The following is a 24,150-nucleotide window of genomic DNA, read 5'->3' as shown; positions in this document are numbered from 1 at the left end:
GAGATAACTAACCCAGAAGCAGCTGCCCATGCTGTAGTCATGGGAAATGTGAGAAGATGAAGCCCAGCTGTGGGGGATACGAGGACACAAGATGCTGCACCAAAGGGAACAGACCAGTCTGGCATGGCAGGAGAGACATGTACAACCCATGGCAGCCTGCTTTTGCAACGCATACAGCTCAGTGGAGTGATAAAGCATCAGCGGACATCAGCAATGGAAGAATCTATGCCTTTTATTTATTTATTTCAGAAAAATAGTTTTGTTGAGTTTATCACAAAAGTCATTTAACAACAAACAACAACAAACAAAATCCATACAAAAATTTAAGTGACAGGAAGAATGAAACAAACAGGATAAAATATCAGAGACTGTTACTTCCCCCTACCCCCTCCAAAATTAGGCAATTTGCACTAAAGCTTAAATATGGAAGAACAGAAATTTTCCTCGAGTTCCTTTGCTAAAGTTTGGTTCATTGAGTTCAACATATTCAAAGAAAAACTATGTGCCTCTACCTGGCTTTTACAACAGCCACTCTTCCCTGCTGCCAGCAAAACCCCACAGACAGCCCCGAGGCGACATGCTTCACTGTGAGTACAAAACCTACCAAACAAACCATCTACTACACACACACGAAGTTCACCGGAAGGCTGTAAATCAACCCCCATAAACTCCATCTACTGATGACGCAAGTCGGGGTCCATCTACCAAGATTTCATCTAAGGCAAGAGACTGAGGCTGCCATAAACAAACCCCCGTGCACTGCAGCAAAGTCAGGGTAGCTACAGGCTTCAAGAGTCTCTTGGAGGCAAGGGGGAGGCATCGTTCTTCCCTCCAGCCAGGAAGCCTACCAAAAATACATTTTAAAATGGTGAGTTAAGGGTAAAGGGACCTACAGGGGAACTGGAACTTGTCTTCTTTACTACTAACCCAAACATGATGAGCAAGAAGAAAGAATCCTAAACAAAAAACAACAACACAACTGTAATGCCCCATAAGAGTCACTCAAAAATTACATGTGAAATGCTACATCTGTTCTTCTTCCAGCCCTTTCTCTTCCCAAGCCCATTCCCCAGCTGTCTAAGACAAAAAAGAGAGAACTACTGCTGGTATTTCACAGCTCTTGTAGGCTAGGGCAGGAAAACACTACACTTCACACCAAAACCCACAAGACTCCTCAATTCCTGACCTTCTTAGGTTGGATAACGGACACAGACTACAAAAGCAGCCTCAAGCCCACAGGAAGGGCGCAAGCAATAGCGTTACACTGAAAGCAAAGAGTTGGAGTTTTGCATAGTCTCTAATACCTTCTGCACTGTAGCGGACAAAAGCTACTGTCTGGGGTTGGGCCTTTTTTGCAGAAGTCACGGGGCTTGACAAGATGGGGCGTGAGAAGAGCATCGACTCAAGAAAAGTGAGCTCTCAGCATCTTTGTACGCAGAGTGGTCAAGGAAAGACTGACCACTAAGGGCTTGCAATGAAAATACTCCGTTTGGGAAAGAAAAAGCTCTTTGGGCTGAAGAGAAGGCTCGGTCTGCTGAGAAATGGCACAGACATAGAAGCAATTACTGCAGGTTTGCAGCCAAGGGATGGTGCTCGCACTAGAAGATAGAGACAGAAGCAGCCTGTGGCAGCCCCTCCAATGGAGAGTGGATTGGAAATCTCTGGGATAACAGCGCATATTGCCTTACAGCAAAGGCTCAGCTCAAAAAAAAAAAAAAAGAAAACCTGCCACGTTTGGGTATAACAGGAGAAGGATGGGGATTTCTGAGGACTAAATACATGGGAGGGCAAAAAAAGCCCTATCATCTATACGTTTAAAAAAAAAAAAAAAAGCGCACATGGAAATGCTTCCAAAACAAACTGTCCCTTTTACTGGTAGCTCTATCAAAAAAGAAAAAACAAAACCCACATAAATGTAGCATATGTTGTACGTACATTGTAGAGGGAGGGTGTCCAGCTATTGATATAGTACACAGACCAAGTGTACGAGAGACTACGTGGCAACGTAAGGCACTTGGGATACAAAGCATGAACAGCTACTGTATGGAAACACAGGATTGTGCAAGTGGAAATGCTGCCTGAAGCGAAGCAGGCAGGAGGAGGAATCATTCAGCAGCCGTTTTTTGAGGGGACTGTATGTGTCACCTGTTAACAGAGTCAATGCCTCAGCTGCTGCGAGGCACCGGCTTTGCAGAAAGGTCCGGGCTGAGGCTCTGCAGATGCCGGCCAGCGGTTGCTCTGGCACGTGGCAGTGGATGGCCGGGGATGGGAAGAGGCAGCAGAAAGGAAAAACCTCTCACACTAGACCTTTTCCACGTCCTCCCTAAAATAAAGTTCTTTTCCTGCTCTAGTCACGTTGCACTGCGGTTACTATTGCTGCCTCTGAGCCAAAATGTGTATTATCTACCCGAGAAGGGCTACGAGGAGCAATTGCAAGATACCACCAAGGGCTCTGCTCTGAAATTTCCTTCCTCAGTTCCCCTGAAAAAGGGGGGATGCCTCTCCTGCCGGTATCTCTCATTTGACACTCAGAGGTCATGGGGATGGAGAACAAATGGAATTTCAGCAACTGTCCTCATGTCCCTGCACATTTCCTCCCTCCGGTGCCCAGCATCAGCTGGGGCTCAGCAAGGAAAGGAGGAGGAAAGGTCAAAAGACACCTACAGAAGGAGGATAAAAACACGACCCAACTCAAAGAGGGGCAGAAAATCAACTGTCACTCGTTCCCCAAAACACAAATGATGCGAAGGACAACTGTGCCAGCCTCAAGCTAGAATTGCACTCGGAGAGAGCCAGAGTTCAGCTACCCAAAGGGCTGCGCGAGGGGCACGCTACAGATCACATGCCTCCCTCACCCGCAAGGAAGGTGGACCTCGATCCTGGCTTGCACATCGAAGAGCACTGCAGCTTCCCCCAAGCCTGTGCCCTCTCTTCTCCCCCTGCCGAGGGAGTGCACCGCCCGCCTGCTCCTGCTGCGGCGAAGCAGAACTAAAGCTACAGCTGGCTTTGCTGCACAAGAGGCACCAACAGCAAAGCCCAGCTACAGAAACTGCCCCAGAAGAGAGCTGGGGGCTGAGAGGTGCCCGTCTACTGAATGCCTACCAAATCCAGACTGGGGCACAGCAGCCCGAAGGAGCTCAGCAAGCTGGCACTGACCCACAAAACCCTGGGCAGGAGATGCTGCTCCCCAGCAGAGGCAGCAGGGGATCGAGCCGGTGGGATCTGGAGTTCCCACGAATCTCCTGCCAGCATATACAGGCAGCAGCGGGCAGAAGCAAGAGGGAAAGTGGTCTGCAGCAACAGATAGCCTCTGAGGTAGATTTGAGACAACTCCATCTGCCAACAGCTACGCGTCACAGGTCAGGCTTTTCCTAATATGCAAGCTGCTCCTTGCAGCCCTGGCTTCCTTCCCCTTCCCTGTCATCTCATTCACAGCTCAGAAAGGGATGAAGGGGCTAGGTTTTTTGGAAGAAACCCTGCATTTGATAGCACCTTGGGTGGATACAAGCTCTGTATCCTTTGGAAACAAAAGAGTGAAGCTGGTGGCTGCCGATGGCACAGCTGGACTGGTACAGTAGGGTTAAGGAAGGCTAAGGTGACAGCATGAGAAGGACAGTCCCACTGATGCAAAAACTGTTTGCAGCAGCCAGTTTGTCATCTAGATGTGGTCATGAGCCATGAGAACACCAGGTCCACGAGGCACACACAAGCTGGCAAAAGACCTGGGCTAACAGGCACCAGGCCAGCACTCGGAGCGGGGCAGGACCCAAGGTTTCACACGGACCTGAGGATGCTGCTGCCCCAAAACAAGGCACTGTGAGCTGCAGAGCCCCGAACTGAGCTCTTGGGGCTGGGAGGTCCAGAACAACTACGGGCTAGCTCACCTCCTGCAGCCAGGAGGGTGTGAGGGACCCAGCTGTACCAGAAGAGCTGGGGCAAGCAAAGGCTAGGAGGTGGGTCCTATATGAAGAGAGAAATTCTCTCCCTTCTCTGCTGCCCAGTTCTCCAAAATTAGCTCAAAACCAGGTGTCAGAAACCCCCCACTTAACCAGAGGTCCACCATGAGACAAGACACGGCTGAGACTCCTCTCTCAGACCCTGGTCTCTATTTGCAGCACCACCATCCTGTGGCACTTGCCAAGCACTGGCCAGACGTGTCCCAGGAGAGGCAACCCTTGCCTGAGAGCACCCCTAAGCCTCAGGATCACAGAGCCCCAGTGCATTCGCCCAGGAGCCTGTTCCTGCAACAGACACACGGTGCCTTCAAGCTGCTGTGGCCCTGACCCCAGGGCTGAGGGAAGCACCACAGAGAGAGGGGAGAAATATGCTGTAAAAGAAAAAAGGATTGTTCTGAACCATCTGTGATGCATTTGTAACAAGAATCCAAAATAACCAAACACTAAAATAGAAAAGGAAAAAAATTGCACACTGATTTACGATGAAACAGAGGAAGGCAAAACCAGGAGGGTTGGAAAAGGCTCCTATGGGGGCAAGGGAGCAGGGAAAGGGACCTTTTTGGTTTTATTGCAAATGGTTCAAGAGAGCAAGAAAGGAAGGGAGGAGAGCGAGAGACACCTTGGGAAGATGACCAGTTTCCAAGCCTTTTAAGACGATGCTCGATGCTTGTGAGGACCAGGAGGAGGGGCTGCTTCTTAGTCCCGGTATCTCACCCTCCTCCCCAGGAGCCAAGCCTTTGCTTCTATGGTGATTTCAGCTTCTTGGTTCGCGGCGAGGTGCCGTTCTCTGCTTTCACCACTCCGTTTTCATGATAACCTGGGGATGGAGAGTGAAAACTTGGTCCCTTGCACAGGCCAAAACCTTAACCCTCATGGGGCTGGCCCATAGATACGGGGAAAGCCGCCAGCAGGACACAACCCTGCTGGGAACCCCCTGGGCTCCGCACAGAGCAGGAGGCACCACCGCAGCACTGCCAGCATGGGCAGCGGCCTGCTGAGGGGATGCTGAACCACTGACGCCTCCCACAGTGCCACCCCACGATACACCAGTCCCAGCACTCACCCGAGTCCCTCTTGAGAGGCTTGGCTTGCTGCTTGGTGCCGGCGGTGGCAGCGGCTCGCTTCCGACTGCTCTGCTCGTTCCAGTACTCCCGCCAGCGCCGCAGCTGGAAGTGGATGAAGCGCCACATCACCGAGGCCTGGAAGAGGCACACCAACAGCAGCACACTCATTCTGGTAGGGGCGGAGAAGAGGCAGGCTGAGAACAGAGGAGCGAGGCCACCACCAGCCCCCAGCTTTCCCCCCACACCGGGGCTGATGGCTGAGGTCCCCCTGGGTGGCTGCACCGAGCACCAGAGGCAGGTGCTGTCCCTCCAGCCACCATCTCTGCTTTCTGCCACCTCCTGAGCTCAGGGCAGCCATTTCCCTTTCCCTCCCCACCATAAAGCTCTGAAGCTCTCAGGGCGTTGCTGACTCTTAAGACTTTAGAGCAGGAATGGATGAAGAGGGTCACAGAATCCCAGAATCATGTGGGTTGGAAAAGCCCTTGAAGCTCCTCCAGTCCCACCATGAACCTCACTCTGACCGTTCCCAACTCCCCCAGATCCCTCAGCGCTGGCTCAGCCCGACTCTTCAACCCCTCCAGGGATCCCAGGGACTCCCCCCTGCCCTGGGCAGCCCATTCCAACGCCCAGCAGCCCCTTCTGCACAGAAATCCTTCCTCAGAGCCAGCCTGACCCTGCCCTGGGCAGCTTGAGGCCATTCCCTCGGGGCCTGGCGCTGGCTCCTTGGCTCCAGAGACTCATCCCCCCTCTCTGCACCCTCCTGGGGCAGGGAGTTGCAGAGGGCCAGGAGGTCTCCCCTCAGCCTCCTCCAGTCTAAACCCACCCAGTTCCCTCAGCCGGTCCTCAGAAGATGATCTCAACCAGCACTGGCCAAACCACAGTCTGCACGGTCCCCAGCTACTCTGTACAACTGAAAAGTGGATGTGGTTGGAAGGGAGCTAAGAAAGTCCCCCAAATCCTCAGGTATGCCTGCAGTCCATGGTGTCAAAAGGCTTGGGAATGACCAGGCACCTGCCCTAGCAACTTCTGAACTGAACCCACAGCTGCTGTATGAGTGAGAAGGGCTCCCTGTCTCGACAGACAGCCTGCAAGGCATGGGTAACCCATCCCATCCTCTGCATCCCACATCAAAACATGTCCAAGCAGAAGGGAAAATGCCTTTTCATTGACCACATCCACGTAAGTGCAATTACAGGTGCAGAAAGGAAAGCCTGCAAGCCTTTCTCTATGATAGGCTCGTGCTTTATAAATTCCTTCACTCGACGAACAACTTATTTGCTGGCTTTTCACCTCTGTTGTGGCTCCACTGCCTTTAACTGCCTCTTGGTCCCTCCACACCCTCCCAGCTCACTAGGACCTTCCCTAAAGGAAACTTAGATCAGATCCCCACTGGCATTTCCACACTCAACACCTTGCGATAACACAACAAGGGAAGATGCAGTAGGGGACATTCCTACCTGAAGAGGATATTGTTGAAGAGAAAGCTGAAGAAGTTCCCTCTCTCAGGGTCGAGGGCCTGGTTCTCCACCCGCGGCAGCCCGAAGCCCATGACCAGGATGTACAAGGTGAGGGTGAAGAGCCTGGTGACCACGAACACGACAGCCCAGACGTTAAACCTGCAAGAGGGCAAGAAGTGTTGGCAGGAGTAGCCTCCAGCTCTGAGCTGGAAGAGGAGAGCAAGGCCCCTGTCACGCTGACAGCTCTCCTAGGTACCAGAGGATGGAAGCCATGGCCAGCCTGCCTGCTTACAGCTTCTCGTTGTTCTCATCCGTGAAGTAGACCAGCCGGGCCATGTGGAAGAAGAATTCGGCCAAGTACTGCAACAGCAAGAGGATCAGCCCCAAGCGGGTTAAGCTAGGAGGGAAGAGAAGGGAAAATACATCACTGGGCTGGTCAAGCTTCACAGAATCACAGAATCAACAAGGTTGGAAAAGACCTTGAAGACCATCCAGTCCTCCAACCATGACCCTCCCCCTGACTGTTCCCAACTCCACCAGATCCCTCAGCGCTGGCTCAGCCCGACTCTACAGCCCCTCCAGGGATGCCGGGGACTCCCCCCCTGCCCTGGGCAGCCCATTCCAACGCCCAACAGCCCCTTCTGCACAGAAATCCTTCCTCAGAGCCAGCCTGACCCTGCCCTGGGCAGCTTGAGGCCATTCCCTCGGGGCCTGGCGCTGGCTCCTTGGCTCCAGAGACTCATCCCCCCTCTCTGCACCCTCCTGGGGCAGGGAGTTGCAGAGGGCCAGGAGGTCTCCCCTCAGCCTCCTCTTCTCCAGACTGAACCCCCCCAGTTCCCCCAGCCGCTCCCCAGCAGACCTGTGCTCCAGACCCTGCCCCAGCTCCGTTGCCCTTCTCTGGCCACGCTTGAGTCATTCAATGGCCTTTTTGGGGTGAGGGGCCCAAAACTGAACCCAGGAATCGAGGGGCGGCCTCACCAGTGCCGAGCCCAGGGCTCAGATCCCTTCCCTGTCCCTGCTGGCCACGCTGTTGCTGATACAACCCAGGATACCATCGGCCTGGTCCTTCATATCCAGCAACAGCATCTCCTCTGCCATCCCTGAGCTGCAGCAAGCACCAGCCCAAAGCCGAACCTCTCTGCAGCAGCTGGGGTAGGACTGCAATGGGGGAAATCCCTGTCCCCAAAACATCAAAACAGCCCAAACCAGTAGCAGAGCTGGGATGGGTTTGACAAAAAGCCCTCACTGCTGGCATCACTGCTCTGTGCACACACTCAGAGGAAGGATAAGAGCTTCCCTGCCTATGCCATGCTGGGAGAGCACCCCAGGGCGCTCCCCACACCCAGGGGAGATGCACCTGTCAGCCTGTGTTTTGGGTCCCTGGTTAACATTTGCTTTGCAACACCCTGTGAACAGAAACTGCCTGTGCACTCATATAACATCACTCAACTCCTTCAGAATCAGCTCTGTGGGCCTGTGAAAACTGTTTGACTAACAGCCTGCAGTCGGGAAGTCAACTTCCATACCACCTGCTTTTTAAACACTTGCCTTTATACCCTTTAAGCCCCCCCCCCCTCAACCCTGCTGAGGCTTCCCGGGTGACTTGCCCTGCAAAAGGACCTGCTCAGCCCCATCCACGGTGTGGGATGGGATGCCGAGACAGCCGACTCACTTGAGGAGGTACGCGCCGGCGATGTGCACCAGGTAGAGCGCGATGCACCGCAGCTGGCGGGGGATCTCCTCCTGCCAGGGGCAGAAAGCAGCGTTAAACCCTTGCCCCTCTTCACCCGCCCTCTCCCAGAGCTCGCTTGCCCCAAAGCCCATGGACAAACCACCTCAAGCATCCCCAGGATGGGCAGGAGCACCCGCCTGGCTCTCACCTTGCGAACTTTTTGGAAGTAGAGCTCTGGCAGGGCGTGCAGCCAGTATGCCAGCTGGCACAGGTAGAAAAACTTCACCTGGAACCTGAAACGCAGGGATGAGCCATGTGAGCCAGCCCGGGGCATGGCAGAACCCCAAGGACCCAGGGCCACGTAGCATTGGGCAATCCCTCCACCGCTTTGAGGCCAGAGGATTTAGGATACATCATTTCTGGGCTGAAATTATATGTTGAGCCAAGCTAGCTGTGCCTGGAGGTTATCCAGATGCTTGTGCTGCGGGCTCCATGCTGCCAGCAAACATCACTCTTACAAAAACCCAAGAGGGGAGGATTATCCCCCACTTCGTTTCTAGTATGAAAAACGAACAGCAAAGAAACTCGCCCAAGGTGATGCAGGCACGAAGCACCCAGGATGAAAAAAGCGAGCCCACAGGACCTTCCCCTCAGAGGAAACCCTCTGTGAACACCCTCCCCGGGGCCAAAAATGAGACATCCCCTGTTCCCCAGGATCTCACTGCAGCACCCTTGCAGCAGGGTGCATGCAAAGGGCACTGTGTTGTCAGCACCCCCCTCCCAGCCGCAGGGAAAACCGTATAGAGGAAGGAAGTGGTCAGCCCGAGAACAAAATGCCCTTGCAAGTGCTTACGGAAGATAAACATGCGGGTAGTTTTCCCACAAACTCCGGGGGTTTGATATGTATCCTTCCTGAAAAAGAGAAAAGATGCAAGCCTTCAGCAAAAGAAAGAGGCAGCGCATGGTTACGATGGGGCAGGCTGATGCCACAGCAAAACTAGGAATTGGGGATGACACCCAAGTCCTTTCAGCCTGCAGTAAAAACCGTGTCCCCTGCGAGAGCCAAGGCTGAGCTCTCCAAAGGTCAGCCACATTCATGGGTCTCTAGCGCCCCGTTCAAGTTTCACGATGCTCCCGTGTTTGGGGGTTCAAAGGCTGCTTGTTTGGTTGAACAGAGGGTCCCAATTTCAGGTTCTGGGGTTTGGTAATGCAAGAGGGATGCTCTGGAGGTGGGGGGGGTAAGATGCCTGTAGCCTGGCTCCAAGCAACTGTGCGCATGGTCTGAGATGGCGGCTTCCCCACCGGCATTTCCAACTTGAGTATCAATTAAGCAAAAAGAAGTACTTCTGAAGTAAAAGGGGAACAGAAAACACCTACAAAAATAATTTAATATGCATTGCATAGTTTGGTTTTCCACCTGCCTGCATTCACCTGCAGCCTCTTGCCTTACGCTTGCAGGGCAGATTACAGGATGGGGCTCCCTTCTCGCTCCACACTTGAACAGCTCCTGCCCCAGGGGTGCTGCATGGAGCTTTGCAAAGAGATGCTGGCATGGGAAATTCATCCTGCCCAGCACCTACCTGTCACCGTCGTCCATGCCCTGTCTGCCTCAAGCCCTTTATTCAGTTGGGGGAGGCCAGAGGAAGTGCAGGTGCTGCAAAAAGTGACCTGCTCTGCACAGACAGGGCAGCTGGGGAGCACGGCACAACAACGTGGGTCCGCACAGGAGGCTACAGCCCGGTGGCTGGCGAGGGATGGCTCTGCCACTGGGTGAGGGCAGCCCAAAACCAGCAGCATAGACTGTCTTGCCAAAGCTTCCCTCCCCACATCCCTGCAGGGCAGGAGAAATGCCAGCAGATCCCCAGAAATGCTGGCTTGGAAGCAGGTAGTGGTCCTCTAAGGGGGGCTGGCAGGACCCCCCAAGCAGTGGGGAGGGGACCTGCCCCGGAACATCCATCCCCAGTGCCAGCAGGGACCACAGCTGGACCCCAATGGTCACCAGTAGAAAAGCACTGTCATCACTTCATGCTGCCAGATCTCTCCAACAACACCCATTCTTCCCTCCCCCTTCCTCCCCAAAATGGAACATTTTCACTCCAAATTTTTCTCCCAGCAGTTTTGTGTTAAAACATCTCCAATGTAACCCAAGGTGCAGTGTGGGTTTCCTGCTCTTAGCAATTCCCTCACTATCAGCTCACCGAGAGGGCAATCACAAGGACAAGGGGCACAACCACCTGCCCATTCACCTCACACCCCTGTAAAGGGCATCTGAAAACCCCAAAGCACTGAACTCGAAAAAGGAGGACAATAAGGCTGAGAAAGAAGGCAGGTCCCAGTGCAACAGATGGAGATGACAGAGTCAGACAGGATTCCCAGGGTTCAGCCCCAAAAATACTTCACAGCCCATTTTCTTGTGCCTTGCATGGCACAGGAGGAGGATCCCCCCAGACAGCCCTCACTCAGTGACTGGAAAGACCCGCCTCACTTGAAAACTTGCTGAAATGTGCCCATCTTGGCACAGGGACTGGCTGGGGACCCCGCTACATCAGGGTTTTGTGCTCCAGAAACCACAAATCCCACAGAGGGAACCCAAAGCCTGGCCAGCCCCGTGCCTTACCGTCACCACGACGTACAAGCACCAAATCACAGAGGTGAGGTGGAAGGCAACCAGCTGTCCCGATTCATTGAACTTGCTGTGTTTGACCTTGGAGAGATGGAGACGCCTGTTGATTTTCTGCGAAGGAGCAGAGGGAGAAAAAAAGAACAAGAAAACATGAGCCACCAGGTCAATAACCTTCCCTTCTCCTCCTCCTCCCCAACCCAAGCAGCCCCCAGAGATGAATCCCAGAATCATTCAGGCTGGAAAAGCCCCTCGGGATCATCGAGTCCAACCATCAACCTCGGCTCTACAAAGTTCTCCCCTACCCCACCTCCCCCACAGCTCATCCCAACGGCCCTGAAACCCCCCCAGGGATGGGGACTCCCCCCTCCCTGGGCAGCCTGTTCCACTCTCGGACCACTCTTGCTGGGAAACATTTTCTCCTCCTGCCCAGCCTGAGCCTCCCCTGTGGCAGTTTCCAGCCGTTCCCTCTTGTCCTGTCCCTGATCCCCTGGGAGCAGAGCCCAGCCCCAGCCTCTCTGCAATGTCCTGTCAGGAGCTGCAGAGAGGGATGAGGGCTCCCCTCAGCCTCCTCCTCCTCACACTGAACACTCCCAGCTCCTGCCCTGCCTCCTCACAGGATTGATTCTCCAGCCCTTCCCCAGCCTCGTTGCCCTCCTCTGCCCTCGCTCCAGCCCCTCCAGATCTCTCTGGGATTGAGGTGCCCAAACCTGGACACAACCTCCAGGTGTGGCCTCACCAGTGCCGAGCACGGGGGGACTGTCACCTCCCTGCTCCTGCTGCTCACACTAGTGCTGATCCAAGCCAGGATGCCGTTGGCTTTCTTGCCCACCCGGGCACACTGCTGGCTCCTGTTCAGCTGCTTGTCAATGAGAACCCCCAGATCCTTCCAGACAGCTCCAGCCACCCCTCCCCGAGCCTGCAGCCATACAGGGGGTTGTTGTGGCCCAAGTGCACCCACTCGCAGACCAGCATTTAACTGCAACAGGATCACGTATTCCCATGGTACTTGAGATATTTTGGTGTCTCGAGATGCTGAATGGCACTCACGTCCAGGGCGTACTCCTGCACCACTGCATGCAGGATGATGGCGATGAAGATGTAGAAGAGGATGGTGACCAGATCCTTCAGCCCATAGTGATACTGGACCAGCTCCCCATCTACAAAGAGGCCAAACGGTGGGTCAAATCTCCATGGCCCAAAATGATTTCCAGGTAAGGGCTTAAGGGTTAGTGGTGGGGACTATTCCCAGCATGCAGCTTGGATGGGGCCACCACAGAGGTGGGGGCAGAGAGAGGTCATGACCGTGCCAGTGGCCGTTGGGCTGGAAAAAAGGGCTCTAGCCTGAGTCAGTTTATCAGCAGAGGGTGGATGGATTCCTCTCTAGTAGTTACACACCTCAAGGGAGGTGACACTCAGGACACTTCAAGCTTCTCCTGCCAGAGGTGAGGGGCTGGAGACATAAATTCATCATCCTGAAGGGATGAAGACACAGAGGCAGCACTGAAGCAGGTGATGGGCAGGCAGAGCTGGCTCTCTCGCCCTCCAGGACACCCCGCTGGCAGCATTAGGACTCGGGATGGTATTTCCACCCCCTCAGTTATCATCCAACACCCAGACTCTCCCACTCACCCCTGAAAGCTGCTGGAGCAGGATTCAGCTACCTAAATGCAGATGCCTCATGCTATTAAGAGATCCGAGACAGCAGCACGGGGTTGGTGGATGAGAAACAGGACCCACGGGAGGCCCTGCTCTTCTAGAGCAACAGCAGACATAACAGCATCCAAAATACCCCAGACAACTGCATTTAGGTGACTATTTGCAGCCCTGCAGCTTATGGGGAAGAAGCAGAGTTGGGAAAGCTGCTGTCCTCGTGGCAGGCTGCAGAAAGCATCGCAGTGCGAAGCTCAGCCCACCCCCTGCTGCTGCTGTCCCTTACCCTGTCCGTTCTCTCCTGATATCAATGCTGGGAAGTGATTTGTCTGTCACCAGCTCTGTTTACCCTCAAACAAAGCTTCAGTCTAGATTTCTAAGATTTGAGGTACACGAATAAGGTTTTGAGTAGGATTTATGAAAACACCTGATGGAAGGACCAGGTGTTTTCACATCCTTAGGAGCCCCTGGCTGGGTGCTGCGTAAACCCAGAGGTAAAAACATTGCCTGTATCACAGAGGTCATAACTCCAGTATAAAAGAATTGCAAGCCTAAAGAAAACAACATTATGCATGTGTGCAACTGCTCTGCCTCCTCTCTCTAGGGCATTTCAGAAGCTGCTTTAGCAGGAGCCGTGTGTATGCTGATCACAGGAGACGAGAGTAAGATCTGCCAACTGTCAGGCAACAGCATCCTTGTTGTGAGGGATGTGAAACAGCCTTGGAAAAATTCAGGTGAGCAATAACCCTTCCTCTGAGCAAGCTTGCTCAAGGTCTCCCAACCCACGGCCTCAGCTAGCTCACGCCCTGCACTGATACCCCAACACCTGGTTCTGGCGAGATGGTTACATGCCCCCCTCCCCGAGATTTCTGGTAGCGGTGAGGAATAAATCACTTAGCACAAAGGCAGTGGAAGTTGTCTGGACTGTGCCATAGGGGAGCACGGACCACAATTTAATCTGGAAGCTGGGTAATTTCTTCAACCATGATGTACAAAGACTTTAAGGGCAGACCTTTTATCTTCCGCGTGTCTGCCTCATCCTAGTTTCACTAATCCCAGCAGCCCCGCTCTTCCTTTGGATGATTACTCAAACACTTTTAATTAACTGCAGTTTTCTGCCACCAAGCCAGGCTCTGTGCCCCAGGCGTTTGGCCCGTCCTGAGGCCAGAGCTTTACCCAAAGCACCTCCTGCTCCCCCCATGCCAGTACCCAGATCGCTGCCAGCCCCAGAGGGGCTCTCGGTGAGGAACACAGCCACTAGCTGCCAAAATACAAACAGGGACTGAGCCTCCAGCTGCCTCCTGGCTGGGAGCTGGGGCACATCCCCTGGTCCATCGGGCTCGGACCTGTGCCAGTTTAGAGCCTCCTTGAATTACATTCTGTGTGTAGCAGGACCATAAGCTGCCTGGAGCAGGGATGCTGTGCACCACGCGCATCTTTGCACCCTCATCTTGTGCCATCCCTAATAAATAAAGCAAGATGGCAATTATCTGCGCAGCCCCTGCTGTTTAGCAAAGAGCTAAATCCCTCCTGCTCCTAGGCAGGCACAGCTACTCCAGGCATGCAGTCAGGCAATTTGATCTTGCCTGACTAGGCCTGGAGGAGGATTCTCACCCTGCAGAGCACACAGAGCAGCCTGACCATAGCAGAAACAGGGTAGGGAGGAGGCCCTAAAACCACCTGGAACACATTTCTTCCCAACCCCAGCAGCACCAGGGCTGGCAGACACGATCAGCGCACTCCGAGCCACTCAAACTTTGATTTTCGCCCACATATCTTATTTTTAAAATCTCCTTTACTACCAGATAAGGGTCTGAACAGTGCATCAGCAGGGGGTGAGCCCAGGCCAGCTGGCAGCAAGGGTTTGGGGCAGACCATGACTCAATCCTCCCCTTGGGGTATGAGCAGCAGAAGCATCTCTTACCTGCTGTAGGCACACTAACATTATACTGAGGTAAGATAAACAGGAAGGCAGTCTTGGCTGTAACCTGTCAAAGACACACAGAAGGGAAAAAAAGCAAATCAGTTGTTGTATCCATTCCCCTGCCACCATATAGTCCCCTTTCGGATCATGCTGGGAAAGGCAAATGATCCAGGGAGATGTGCAGGTACCAACTTCACTTGCAGAAATGCATTTCAGCGAAGAGATTGCTAGGGAAGAGGTTTGCCAACAGGGACTTGGGATTTGGGAAAATGAAAAGGATGTATAAAGGAGAGAGACACCTGAAAAAGCAACACAGCTGTAAAAGTCACCAGCCAGCCTGACGAGGAAAGCTCCCCACTTCCCCTCAAGGATGAGCATGGACCATCATCACATGTGACCTGCTGCTCGGTGGACACTAGGAGCCCGAGTCAGGAGGCCATTTGTGTTAATTAAAACCATGCCTCATTCCCATCCACTCTGGGCAGCCACAGCAGGGGCCTGGTCTGAGTAGGGATGGCAGCAACCAGCACCTGAGCAAGCTCAGAGGCTGCAAAGCCCCATGAGCATTTAGCCCCTGCATCTTTGTGGAGACTCCTCTAATAACAGCAGCCACGGGACGCCAGACCCCTTTAGAGACTGTGCAGGCACTCACAAGGGTTCTACAGGGCAGGGGAAAAGCAGCTTTGGCAAAAGACCTGAACCACACACAAGATCCCAGCTTCATGTCCAGCATCACAGGCTGGCCCGTAAAGGGAAAAAACAAGCCTGAGATGAGACATGAGGTCCCCTACAGACCTAATTCAAGGAAAATCCTTGCAGCAGCAAAGCTGGAGGCTTCACGGTGCCAGGGCAGAGCTGAGCATCCCGTCCCAGTGCATCTGCAGGACACCCCAAAGCAGCATCTCCAAGATCGATGCACCCTCAAGCCAGGGCCACAGAAAAATCCAGTGCACAGATGTCCAATGCCAAACATACCTTCACCTCATCCAACCCCACACATGCAGGAGGATCACCAGAGATTTTCATCCTTCTGATGGCTCCTCAGCCATCCCTCCAACTAACCAGCTTCGAAAGTGCCCAGCCTCCTACACAGCCAGCCCCAAAAAATCCCAGGCCTGTCAAACACCGATGGAGACGAGCCGCATTTCACACACACGTAGCTTCGACTGTTTCAGAGCCACAGGCTATTAAAAACCCGGCTGGAAATATTGCCTCACATCTTGTGGGACGTCGCTGCAGGGGGGACGTGGGGGCTTTGCCAAGTGTTCTCATCCCGCCCCCAGGAGCATTGAGCAACCGGCCGGTGGCTCCGCTCCTCCGGCAGCGCTGCCCATCCTCTTGCAGCCCTGGCTGGGGGATAGCAAAACTCCACGGCGTGTTTTCATGATCTCTGAGGATTTTTTAAATTATTTTTTTTCCCCCATTTGAAAAAAGGAATCCCACACGTTGTGCTCTGCTTGTGGAGGAGAAAATGCAGGAAGCACTCTGCCAAGGGAGATGGAGACCACGGGCAGAGTTTGGGGGGGTAATGGAAAAAGTGCATCGCCTGGCCTCAAGCTGGCTTAAGGAGACACTTCTGGCTTTTGCAAACCTTGCTGGCTAGGAAAGCAAAATTGCTTCATCCTGGAGCAGTACAGCACAACCAGGACCTGGACTTCACCTCATGACAAGCTGGCAAGGGGGATGAAACAAACACACCAACACATCACATCTGTGATGCTGCAGGGACGGGCGGCCTTGTCACGGATGTGCCCACAGCAGCAGGCACTGCAGGTTTTACATCCCACCCAAGTGCCTGGCTGACATCCAGAGGTGTAAACTGCTGGAAATGAGACATCATCTCCAGATGAAGTCTCCTACCTGCTGGAGGGGCCATAAGCCAGACTTACGGGCCTGGAAAAATGACCCCGGAGCATCTCCAGGGCAGGGAGCAATGCCCACACGGTGCTCAGCCCTGACATGATTTGCAAGGACTCTCCTAATCTTCTGGTAGGAAGGTTTCCTCTATAGATACTTGAGGATCAATCAATGCTTTGTCCCATCTCCATACCTGCCTTTGCTTCCCACGGGCCTCAGGACCACCAGAAGCTTCAGGGGCCACCTCTGCACCTCTTCACCCTTCATTACCAAGAGATGGTGGGTTGTTTTCTAAAGCCTGCCTAAAATGTTTTACAACCTAAGACAAATCCAACCTCCTGGATGTAGGCAGACTCCTGACAGACCGATTTCCAGAGAACTGCTCCCTCCTCCAGCTGATGGTTGGGGAGCCCAGGCACACACCCGCAGTCACTCGCCAAGGGCCACAGCAGCAACTCTGGGGGCCAAATTTGAACTTCTGGGTGTTCCACCTCCCCACCCACCTCTGAGGCATCTCAGAGACCTTTTGTGGAGGGAAGGTCTCCACTTGCACACTGAAGGCCTTCCTTGCCTCTGCGACGGGCTGGGAAGAGTTGACACGGACCATGGAAACGTCTGAACACGTGCAGGATTTCACCCTTCATCCTGGCACAGTCCCCGCGCACACTCCCCTGTGGGCACCAACAGGACCTTAACAACCAAGGCAGCATTTTCAGAGGTGGGTCCTTGGGCATTCCAAGGGCTCACACGACTGGCTGCATCTCCTTTTGTGAGCACCTGCACCTCAATGTTTTCCTCGCTGCAACTGCGTAAGAAACCCAGACTGAGGTACTTATTGTCCAGCTCAGCTCTCCCCTCTGAGACTCACCACCCGCCAGGCCACCAGCGTCACCACCAGCACACCCTTGGCCAGCTCACCTCCACCTCCCCGCTACCACCATGAAGACAACTCAGCTCAGACAGGCAAAGTCACAGTTTCCAGCACCCGAGGCAGATGGAGCACAAAACCCACAGGGCAAACCACCTTGGGCAAGACACTGGTGACATCCCTCCATCCCTGAAGGTGAAGGACACCCTGCACATCCACGGAGGGATCTTTTTGCTATTGTTACAACACATCCCTTACCAGCAGGCATGGAGGGAGGGATAGATGACTTGACCAAGGTCACAGCTGAGCTCCATCAAGTGAACACCAGGCTCCAAAATCCCATGCTTGTAGCCGTAACCCCCACAGCATCTCCTCCACCTCATCAATTGGAAGCATCCATGGTGCACCCATTGCTATACAGCCCTGCGCAGCCTACAGAGACAGCTTAAGCCTCCGGGAAAATAGGGAACACTTAAACCATGACCTCCAGCAATGCCACCTCCAGCTCCCCTGCCAGGCAGAAACCGGGTTTCCTTGGCTTGTGAAGGAGCAATGAGCACCAGGGATGGCAAAACTTTAGAGCTCTCATTGAGCATTTTGCAGGCGGATAGAGAAAAGAGAAGTTTGTAACAGGAAGAGCAACACGAGGATTACTCAGAGGCACAAGACACTCACTGTCTGTTTGCTCTGAAACAAGATGCTGGTATGGGAAAGGAAGAGCCAGGCATGCTCCTGCAGGCAGGGGCAGAACTGGGTCTCTCCAGGTATTATTATATTTTTTTGGTCATGCTGTGAGGCCACCTTCTCAGCGTGCTTCTTTGGTTATCTTCAGCCTTTACTCAAGGCAGCCTGAAGTCCAAACCCTACACAGCATCATCATGACTTGGGTAGAGATTTTTACAGGGTGGGAGAGGGATTTATCACAGAATCATAGAACGATTTGGGTTCAAAGGGACCTCAAAGATTATCCAGTTCAACCCCTCTGCCATGGGCAGGGCCACCTTCCACTAGCCCAGGTTGCCCAAAGCCCCGTCCAACCTGGCCTTGAACCCTTCCAGGGAGGGGGCAGCCACAGCTTCTCTGGGCAGCCTGTGCCAGGGCCTCACCCCCCTCACAGGGGAGAACTTCTTTCTTCTGTCTAATCTAAATCTCCCCTCTTTCAGTTTAAATCTGTAACTCTTCATCCTATCCCTACACCCCCTGATCAAGAATCCCTCCTCACCTTTCCTGTAGCCTCTCTAAGTCCTGGGAGGCCGCTCTAAGGTCTCCCTGGAGCCTTCTCTCCCGCTGAACCCCCCAATTCTCTCAGCCTGTCCTCACAGGGGGGTGCTCCAGCCCCCTGAGCATCTTCACGGCCTTTTCTGGACCCACTTGAGCAGGTCTGTGTCCTTCTGATGCTGGTGCCCCCAGAGCTGGACACAGCACTGCAGCATTTGTCTGCATGGGACAAGCTGAGCAGGGACCATAAGAAAGGCTGTACCCACATTCGCTCCCTGCCCTGCGTTAAGGGCACCTCTGTGCAACCCACCACTGCCCCACAGGGTGAGGGAGATGCTCCTCATCCCGGCCTCATCCTGCCTTGCATGAAGGATGTGCCTGAAACAGCTAAATTGGGGAAACAGTGGTGCTGGGGGCTCTCTACAGCCACGCAGAGGGAACAGCATCTTCAGCAGCAAGTGGGTTTCCAGTGGTCAATGACACTAATTGGAGGATCAAAGGGCGGCCGGATGGTGAAGAGGCAAAACTCAACATGCCAATCAAGACCAGAGTTTCCTTCGATGCTCAGAGCAGCCAGGACAGGGCTTGGGATGTTTCTCAGAGCAATACAGCCAGAAATCAAAATAGCACATCCACCTCACAGCCCTCGATGGCAGGGCGATGGATGAAGCCGAACAATCCCAGCACTACTATGCATTTACTATGCATCTACTATCCACCACTGTGCATCTACTCCCTGATAATGCAGTGACCAGAAGAATTCACAGCCCTGCCAGCCTGGAGTTTGCTGCCTAATACAAAGCGGCAAAGCTCCCCCCACCCTTTTTAGAAGGTGCTGGTTCCTCCCTGCCATGAAACGCTCTCAGACTCCAAACTAAAATCCTAATTCCACTTTTGCATACAAGAGGTTTTTAATAAAGCTATCTAAGCACGGGCATCCAGGCTGCTCAGCCCCTCTCCCAAAATCTCCCCGCTGCGACTCTCACACCCTAATATTTTCAGGAGCCAGGGATAATTTTTGAGCATCCTTTGCAGAGAGGTACCAGGTCACTCTAGGAAACCTGGTTCCCTTCCCAAAAGCCTCATCCCGGTGGGATGTGCAGAGTCCGTGCTGTCTTCACCCTAGCCAGGAGCCCCCAGGCACGCAGCCACCCCCACAGTCCTGCCTGGGTTAAAACAGCTTTGGAGGAAGGAAGCAGCTCTAAACCTCTGGCTGGGGGAGTTTCTGCAGCCTGAGCTGGGAAAATATTTCCAGGGCTTGAAAAACAACTCAAACTAATTAAAGATAAAATGCTGTCTAAAGGCTTTTCTCACAACTTAGGGTTTGGGTTTTTTTCCCCCTCACCAGCCAGAGTGTTTATTGAAAGAAAAACTTGTTGATCCACCGTATGGATTGACACAGGCCCTATATGCAAACTAAAGACCAAACTTTGGACCAAAGCCTTTAAAAGTAAACAGCTGGCTTTGACAAAAAAAAAACCCTCCCCAAGGGCAGCACAGCCCCTCTGCTCTGCTCATTCCCCCAGCACGACACGATTATCGTTGCCTCGTGCTCCCTCCCGTTTATTCTCTTTTTAAAAGCAGACCCAAATTCTGCTTTTTTCCCCCCTTTTCTCCACTCCACTCTCCCCCCCACCTATTCAGCCCTTAAGCTCCCCGCATGCCTCACAGTTCCCACATCTGGCAAAGACCAGGGGAGGCAGAAACACGTTTTGTTTTTCCTCGTTAATGACGGGAAGGCCTTAATTTTTGCAGACTACTACAGAGGGGACCGGGGAGGGGAAAGTATATTTAGCAGGAAGCCTGGAAATAGCAGCTCATTCGTCAGCTGCCTTCGTTTGACAGTGTCACAACCCAGAGTTTGGGAGACCGTGACTCACTGCCACGGCTCTGCGCACGAGGGAAAGCCCAGCAAGGGCACGGCATCTCTCATAATACAATGTTTTATAACTTCATTACGATCAGCCCATGCATAAGCATCAGAAGCTGTCCCCTGCTTTGCCTGTGAGCTTGTAGCAGCCGTTTCTGGGCATAAAGGAGAAATAAGACTGAGCCTCAGTTTCCCCATCTCACACTGATTACGACAGCAGCCCCTGTCTAATATTGAAAAACCCCCAAAACCAGCGAGGTCTCCCCCAGACTCAACGTGCACGTGATCGATTTGACACCACGCACAGGAGCCGTCCCAGACGGGACACAGGTCACCGTGCAGCTGCAGGTTAAACCCAGCCTGGCCCTAGCTTAATTTTTCCGCAAAGCAGGATGGAAAAATATATGCAAAACGATTCCTGTGCGAGGATGGAAAGCACCTGTTTCGCGTTTCTATACGCAGTCACTTAAAATGGTTTTTGACCAAAAAAAAAAAGGGGAGATTTTTCTTTCCGGGCACCAGCTTGGCTCGTGGATGGAACAGCCATGCACATGCAGCAAAATCCCTCCCTGACACCACACAGACGTGCACTGGGTGTGTTTTCACACCCTGAAGGCTTAGGGCTGGCCGGGAAGGCAGAAAACCCCACAGCACCCAGCTCCGGACCCCTCTTTTTGAGGGGAGCCCCTCCATGCCCTAAGCTTCCCTCCCTGAGCGATGCTACGATCACCTAAAACACACACAATCCTCGAATAACCAAGTCCAACAGACCCATAACACCGGCGAACGGCCTCGTGCCACGCTCTGTGCCCCCAAATCCCTGCCCTGGAGCCGGGACGGTGCTGGCAGCGCAGCCAGGCATCAAGCGGGATGTGAACAGCATCTCTATCACGACTGGTACCTGCTCCCTGCTGTGGAGAAATTACTGGGCTGGGGGAGCCCATTGATCCGTTTGGATGGGGAAGAGGTTGCACGGCCAAAAGGATGCTCAAGGTAGTACCTCGTGCTGCGTTTGGGGAGGGGGAAACCCACGGCAGCCCTTGAGCACCACCGCAAGCAGGGTGCCAGAGCAAGAAAGCTCTCAACTCCTGGGGGCTGCCTCAGAAAAGGTTAAAAATCTCATTTGTGCCTCCCCAAAGAAACCTCCCCTGCAGGAAACAGCCTATTGTGAGCAGGATTCGGCCATTTCCGCTGAGCCCAAGCTCCACTGTCACCACCACCAGCACTAGAGAAGGTGGGAACTGGGCGGCAGGGCGGGAAGCAGGGTGGTGAGGAGGAGGAGGGACCGCAACGTGGCCCCACACACCATGGCAGCAGAGGCGCTGAAAAGGTGTCAAAAGGCAGAAATATCTGAGCTGCTGCCAAAACTCACCGAAGAGGTGGTGCAAATGGGCATGGCTGGTTTGGAGGGCTGGGGAAGAGCAGAGCCTGGTTTCTCCTTCAGGGGAAAAGAAAGCAGAAGGAAAAAATAAAATGAAATAAAAAGAAATAAAAGGAAATAAAAAACTTTCTTAAAATAAAAATAATAGCAAAAATTAAAAAATAAAATAATAAAAAATAAAATAATAAAAAATAAAATAATAAAAAATAAAATAATAAAAAATAAAATAATAAAAAATAAAATAATAAAAAATAAAATAATAAAAAATAAAATAATAAAAAATAAAATAATAAAAAATAAAATAATAAAAAATAAAATAATAAAAAATAAAATAATAAAAAATAAAATAATAAAAAATAAAATAATAAAAAATAAAATAATAAAAAATAAAATAATAAAAAATAAAATAATAAAAAATAAAATAATAAAAAATAAAATAATAAAAAATAAAATCTTACAAGGACCAAAAGAGTTGTCCCTAACCCTATGCCGAGAGGATGAGGGAAGATGCTGCTGGGCAGGGATGCAGCCGGGCAGTGGAGAGGGAGAAGCACCAAAAGCCACCCCGGCACGGTGAGCGCCATCTCCCCGAGCTCTGCCAGGAGAGCGGCGGCACCAGCACCAGGAAACTGCTGCCTCTCAACAACCAGGGGAGATTTAATTAAAAGACATTAAAAAAAAAAAAAAAAATCAGAAACGCCGCAAAACCCTCCCCAGCCACCACCTCCACGGGGGGTTTCATCACGTCGCATTTCAAAACTGCCCTCGGAGCATCACGTCAAAGAAAATCCCTCGCGGCAGCGACCCCCGGGTACCACCTCTCCGGGATGGGGGTCCCAGCATACAACCACAGGCGCCAGCACCCCCAAAAAAAACCAGCTGTGAGGAGAAACCCTGGTAGAGATGCAATCTCCGCGTGACTTTTTTTTTTTTTTTTTTTTTTTAAGCACGAAACTTGCAGCCCAACTTCGCAGCATTTGCATGTGGGTTTGGAATACAGCTGGCCCTCTCGGGTTAGTTTTGAAACCCTTCCGACCTTTAAATAAATACATATATGCACAAGCACATCGAAAGGGGTTTGTACACTGGGAGCAGACTCGCTCATTCAATTCATTTGCAGAAAAAAAAAAAAAAAAGAATGGGGGGGGGGAGAAGAAAAAAAGAAGGGGGCTGCCACCGGGAGGGTATTAAGGAAATAGATTTCCTCCTCCTGTGATTTGCTGCAGAAGGAGCCTTTCCTCCTCCGCCAGGCCCCCCGGCCACCCCTTTCCCGTCCGGATTTGCTTTGAAACGTGGCACTGAGCTGAAGGGGAGGGTTTGTGCGGGGGAAGCGGGCGGGGGGGGCCCGATCCGGCGGAGCTGTTGCTCGCAGCACCCCCGGGGTGCCTCTACGTTGGGGTACCCAGAGCCAATGCGAAGCTGCACGGTGGTGGCCTCCAGCCCTCTCCCTCGTCTCCTCCCCGAAAGAGGAGAGGAAAAAGCCAGCTGGGAGGGAAGGAGACGGAGCGCGGCGTTCCCGGCATGGCTCCGCAGGGCGATGGGGCGGTGGCAGGGCAATGGACTTCTTGGGGGGCTCCGGTCACCCCAAAGGGGAGAAGGTTTCGCGTGGAGGAGCTGGGGATGGCTTCTCGTGGAGCGGGATGGGGAAAGGCCGGGGGAGCCACTGGCATCTACACGAGGCCCAGGAGCCCCCCCCCCGGTGCTCGTCCCACGATGCGGGGTCAGCGGGCTGTGGAGAAAAACACCTGGAAAAGGGCTAACGTTACAAAAAAAAAAAAAAACAAAAACCCAAAACAGGGAAAAAAATCGTCTTCTCCCCATTTCTAATAGCTGGAACTATCAGTGAGGGCTTGACTGCTCCCTGCGTGTGACCGGGCGGCCGCTGTACCCCTCTGTGCGTGCGAAGGGGTGAGGGCAGGGACCGTCCCCAGCAGCAGGTTTGCAGGGAGAAGGGGGGTCACCACCCCCCTATGCTCCCCCTTCTGCAGCTGGGGACCCCGGGCAGGGCTAGGGGGGGGGCTGAAGGATGGGCTACCCCAAAAGCCAGCGCCTGGTTGGGTCCTCATGGGGAATTTGAGAGGCGGGGGGGAACACCTCTGTGCTGGTGGGAGATGGGGAATGAATGGGGCGGCGCTCTGCACCCCCAGACGGAGGGGTCCCACACCCCAGAGCCCCCTCCCTAAGAGGGATGGGGGTCACTTCAGCGGGGTGTGGAGCCCTGGACACCCCCTGAGCAGAAGCAGAGCCGGGGGGGGGGAGGGTGGGGGCACCCCGTGAAGCAAACGGGGGGCACCCGGGATTCCCCGTCCGCAAGGGGGGGCCACAGGGGTGTTGAGGGGGGGACACAGGGGTAGGGTTGACCCTGGTGGGGTTCTGGGGCGGTAAGGGGGGGGTGTCTCCCCGCAGGACACACACAGACACACCCCCCCCCCAAAGGCGGAGGGCAGGGTGGGGGGTGCCGGGGGGGTGTCTCACCTCGAACATGAGGGCGATGAGGACGATGAGCACCAGGCAGAAGCCGATGTCGGCGTGGTTGTGGATGAGGAATTCCTGGCTGAAGAGCGGGTGGCTCTTGGCCCGCCGGCGGAAGGCCATGGCCGCACCGGGGAG

The 24,150-nt window shown here is 53.4% G+C and overlaps 1 protein-coding gene across 1 annotated transcript; it reads right to left on the bottom strand.

Moving 5' to 3' along the window:
* Positions 1 to 216: 216 nt before the first annotated feature.
* Positions 217 to 24,150, bottom strand: TRAM2 (translocation associated membrane protein 2). The gene is made up of 11 exons (XM_074895481.1): positions 24,016 to 24,150; positions 14,347 to 14,410; positions 11,820 to 11,929; positions 10,767 to 10,883; positions 9,003 to 9,061; positions 8,358 to 8,442; positions 8,150 to 8,220; positions 6,770 to 6,874; positions 6,478 to 6,636; positions 5,020 to 5,189; positions 217 to 4,773 (listed from the first exon to the last, which is right to left on the bottom strand). The coding sequence occupies exons 1-11, from the start codon at positions 24,133 to 24,135 to the stop codon at positions 4,700 to 4,702; spliced, it is 1,134 nt and encodes a 377-aa protein (XP_074751582.1). The 5' UTR covers positions 24,136 to 24,150; the 3' UTR covers positions 217 to 4,699.

The sequence above is a fragment of the Athene noctua genome, chromosome 1 (assembly GCF_965140245.1).
Source record: "Athene noctua chromosome 1, bAthNoc1.hap1.1, whole genome shotgun sequence".
In the NCBI taxonomy this organism is placed as follows: domain Eukaryota; kingdom Metazoa; phylum Chordata; class Aves; order Strigiformes; family Strigidae; genus Athene; species Athene noctua.
The sequence above is the reverse complement of the archived record's forward strand: the minus strand, read 5'-3'. Positions and strand labels throughout refer to the sequence as shown.

Coding starts and splice junctions, on each gene's coding strand:
- TRAM2 (XM_074895481.1), bottom strand. CDS start 24,135: ATGGCCTTCCGCCGGCGGGCCAAGAGCCACCCGCTCTTCAGCCAGGAA. Junction 8,221..8,357: donor ACTTCCAAAAAGTTCGCAAG/GTGAGAGCCAGG, acceptor TGCCCCTGGCAG/GAGGAGATCCCCCGCCAGCT. Junction 6,637..6,769: donor GATGAGAACAACGAGAAGCT/GTAAGCAGGCAG, acceptor GCCCTCTTGCAG/GTTTAACGTCTGGGCTGTCG.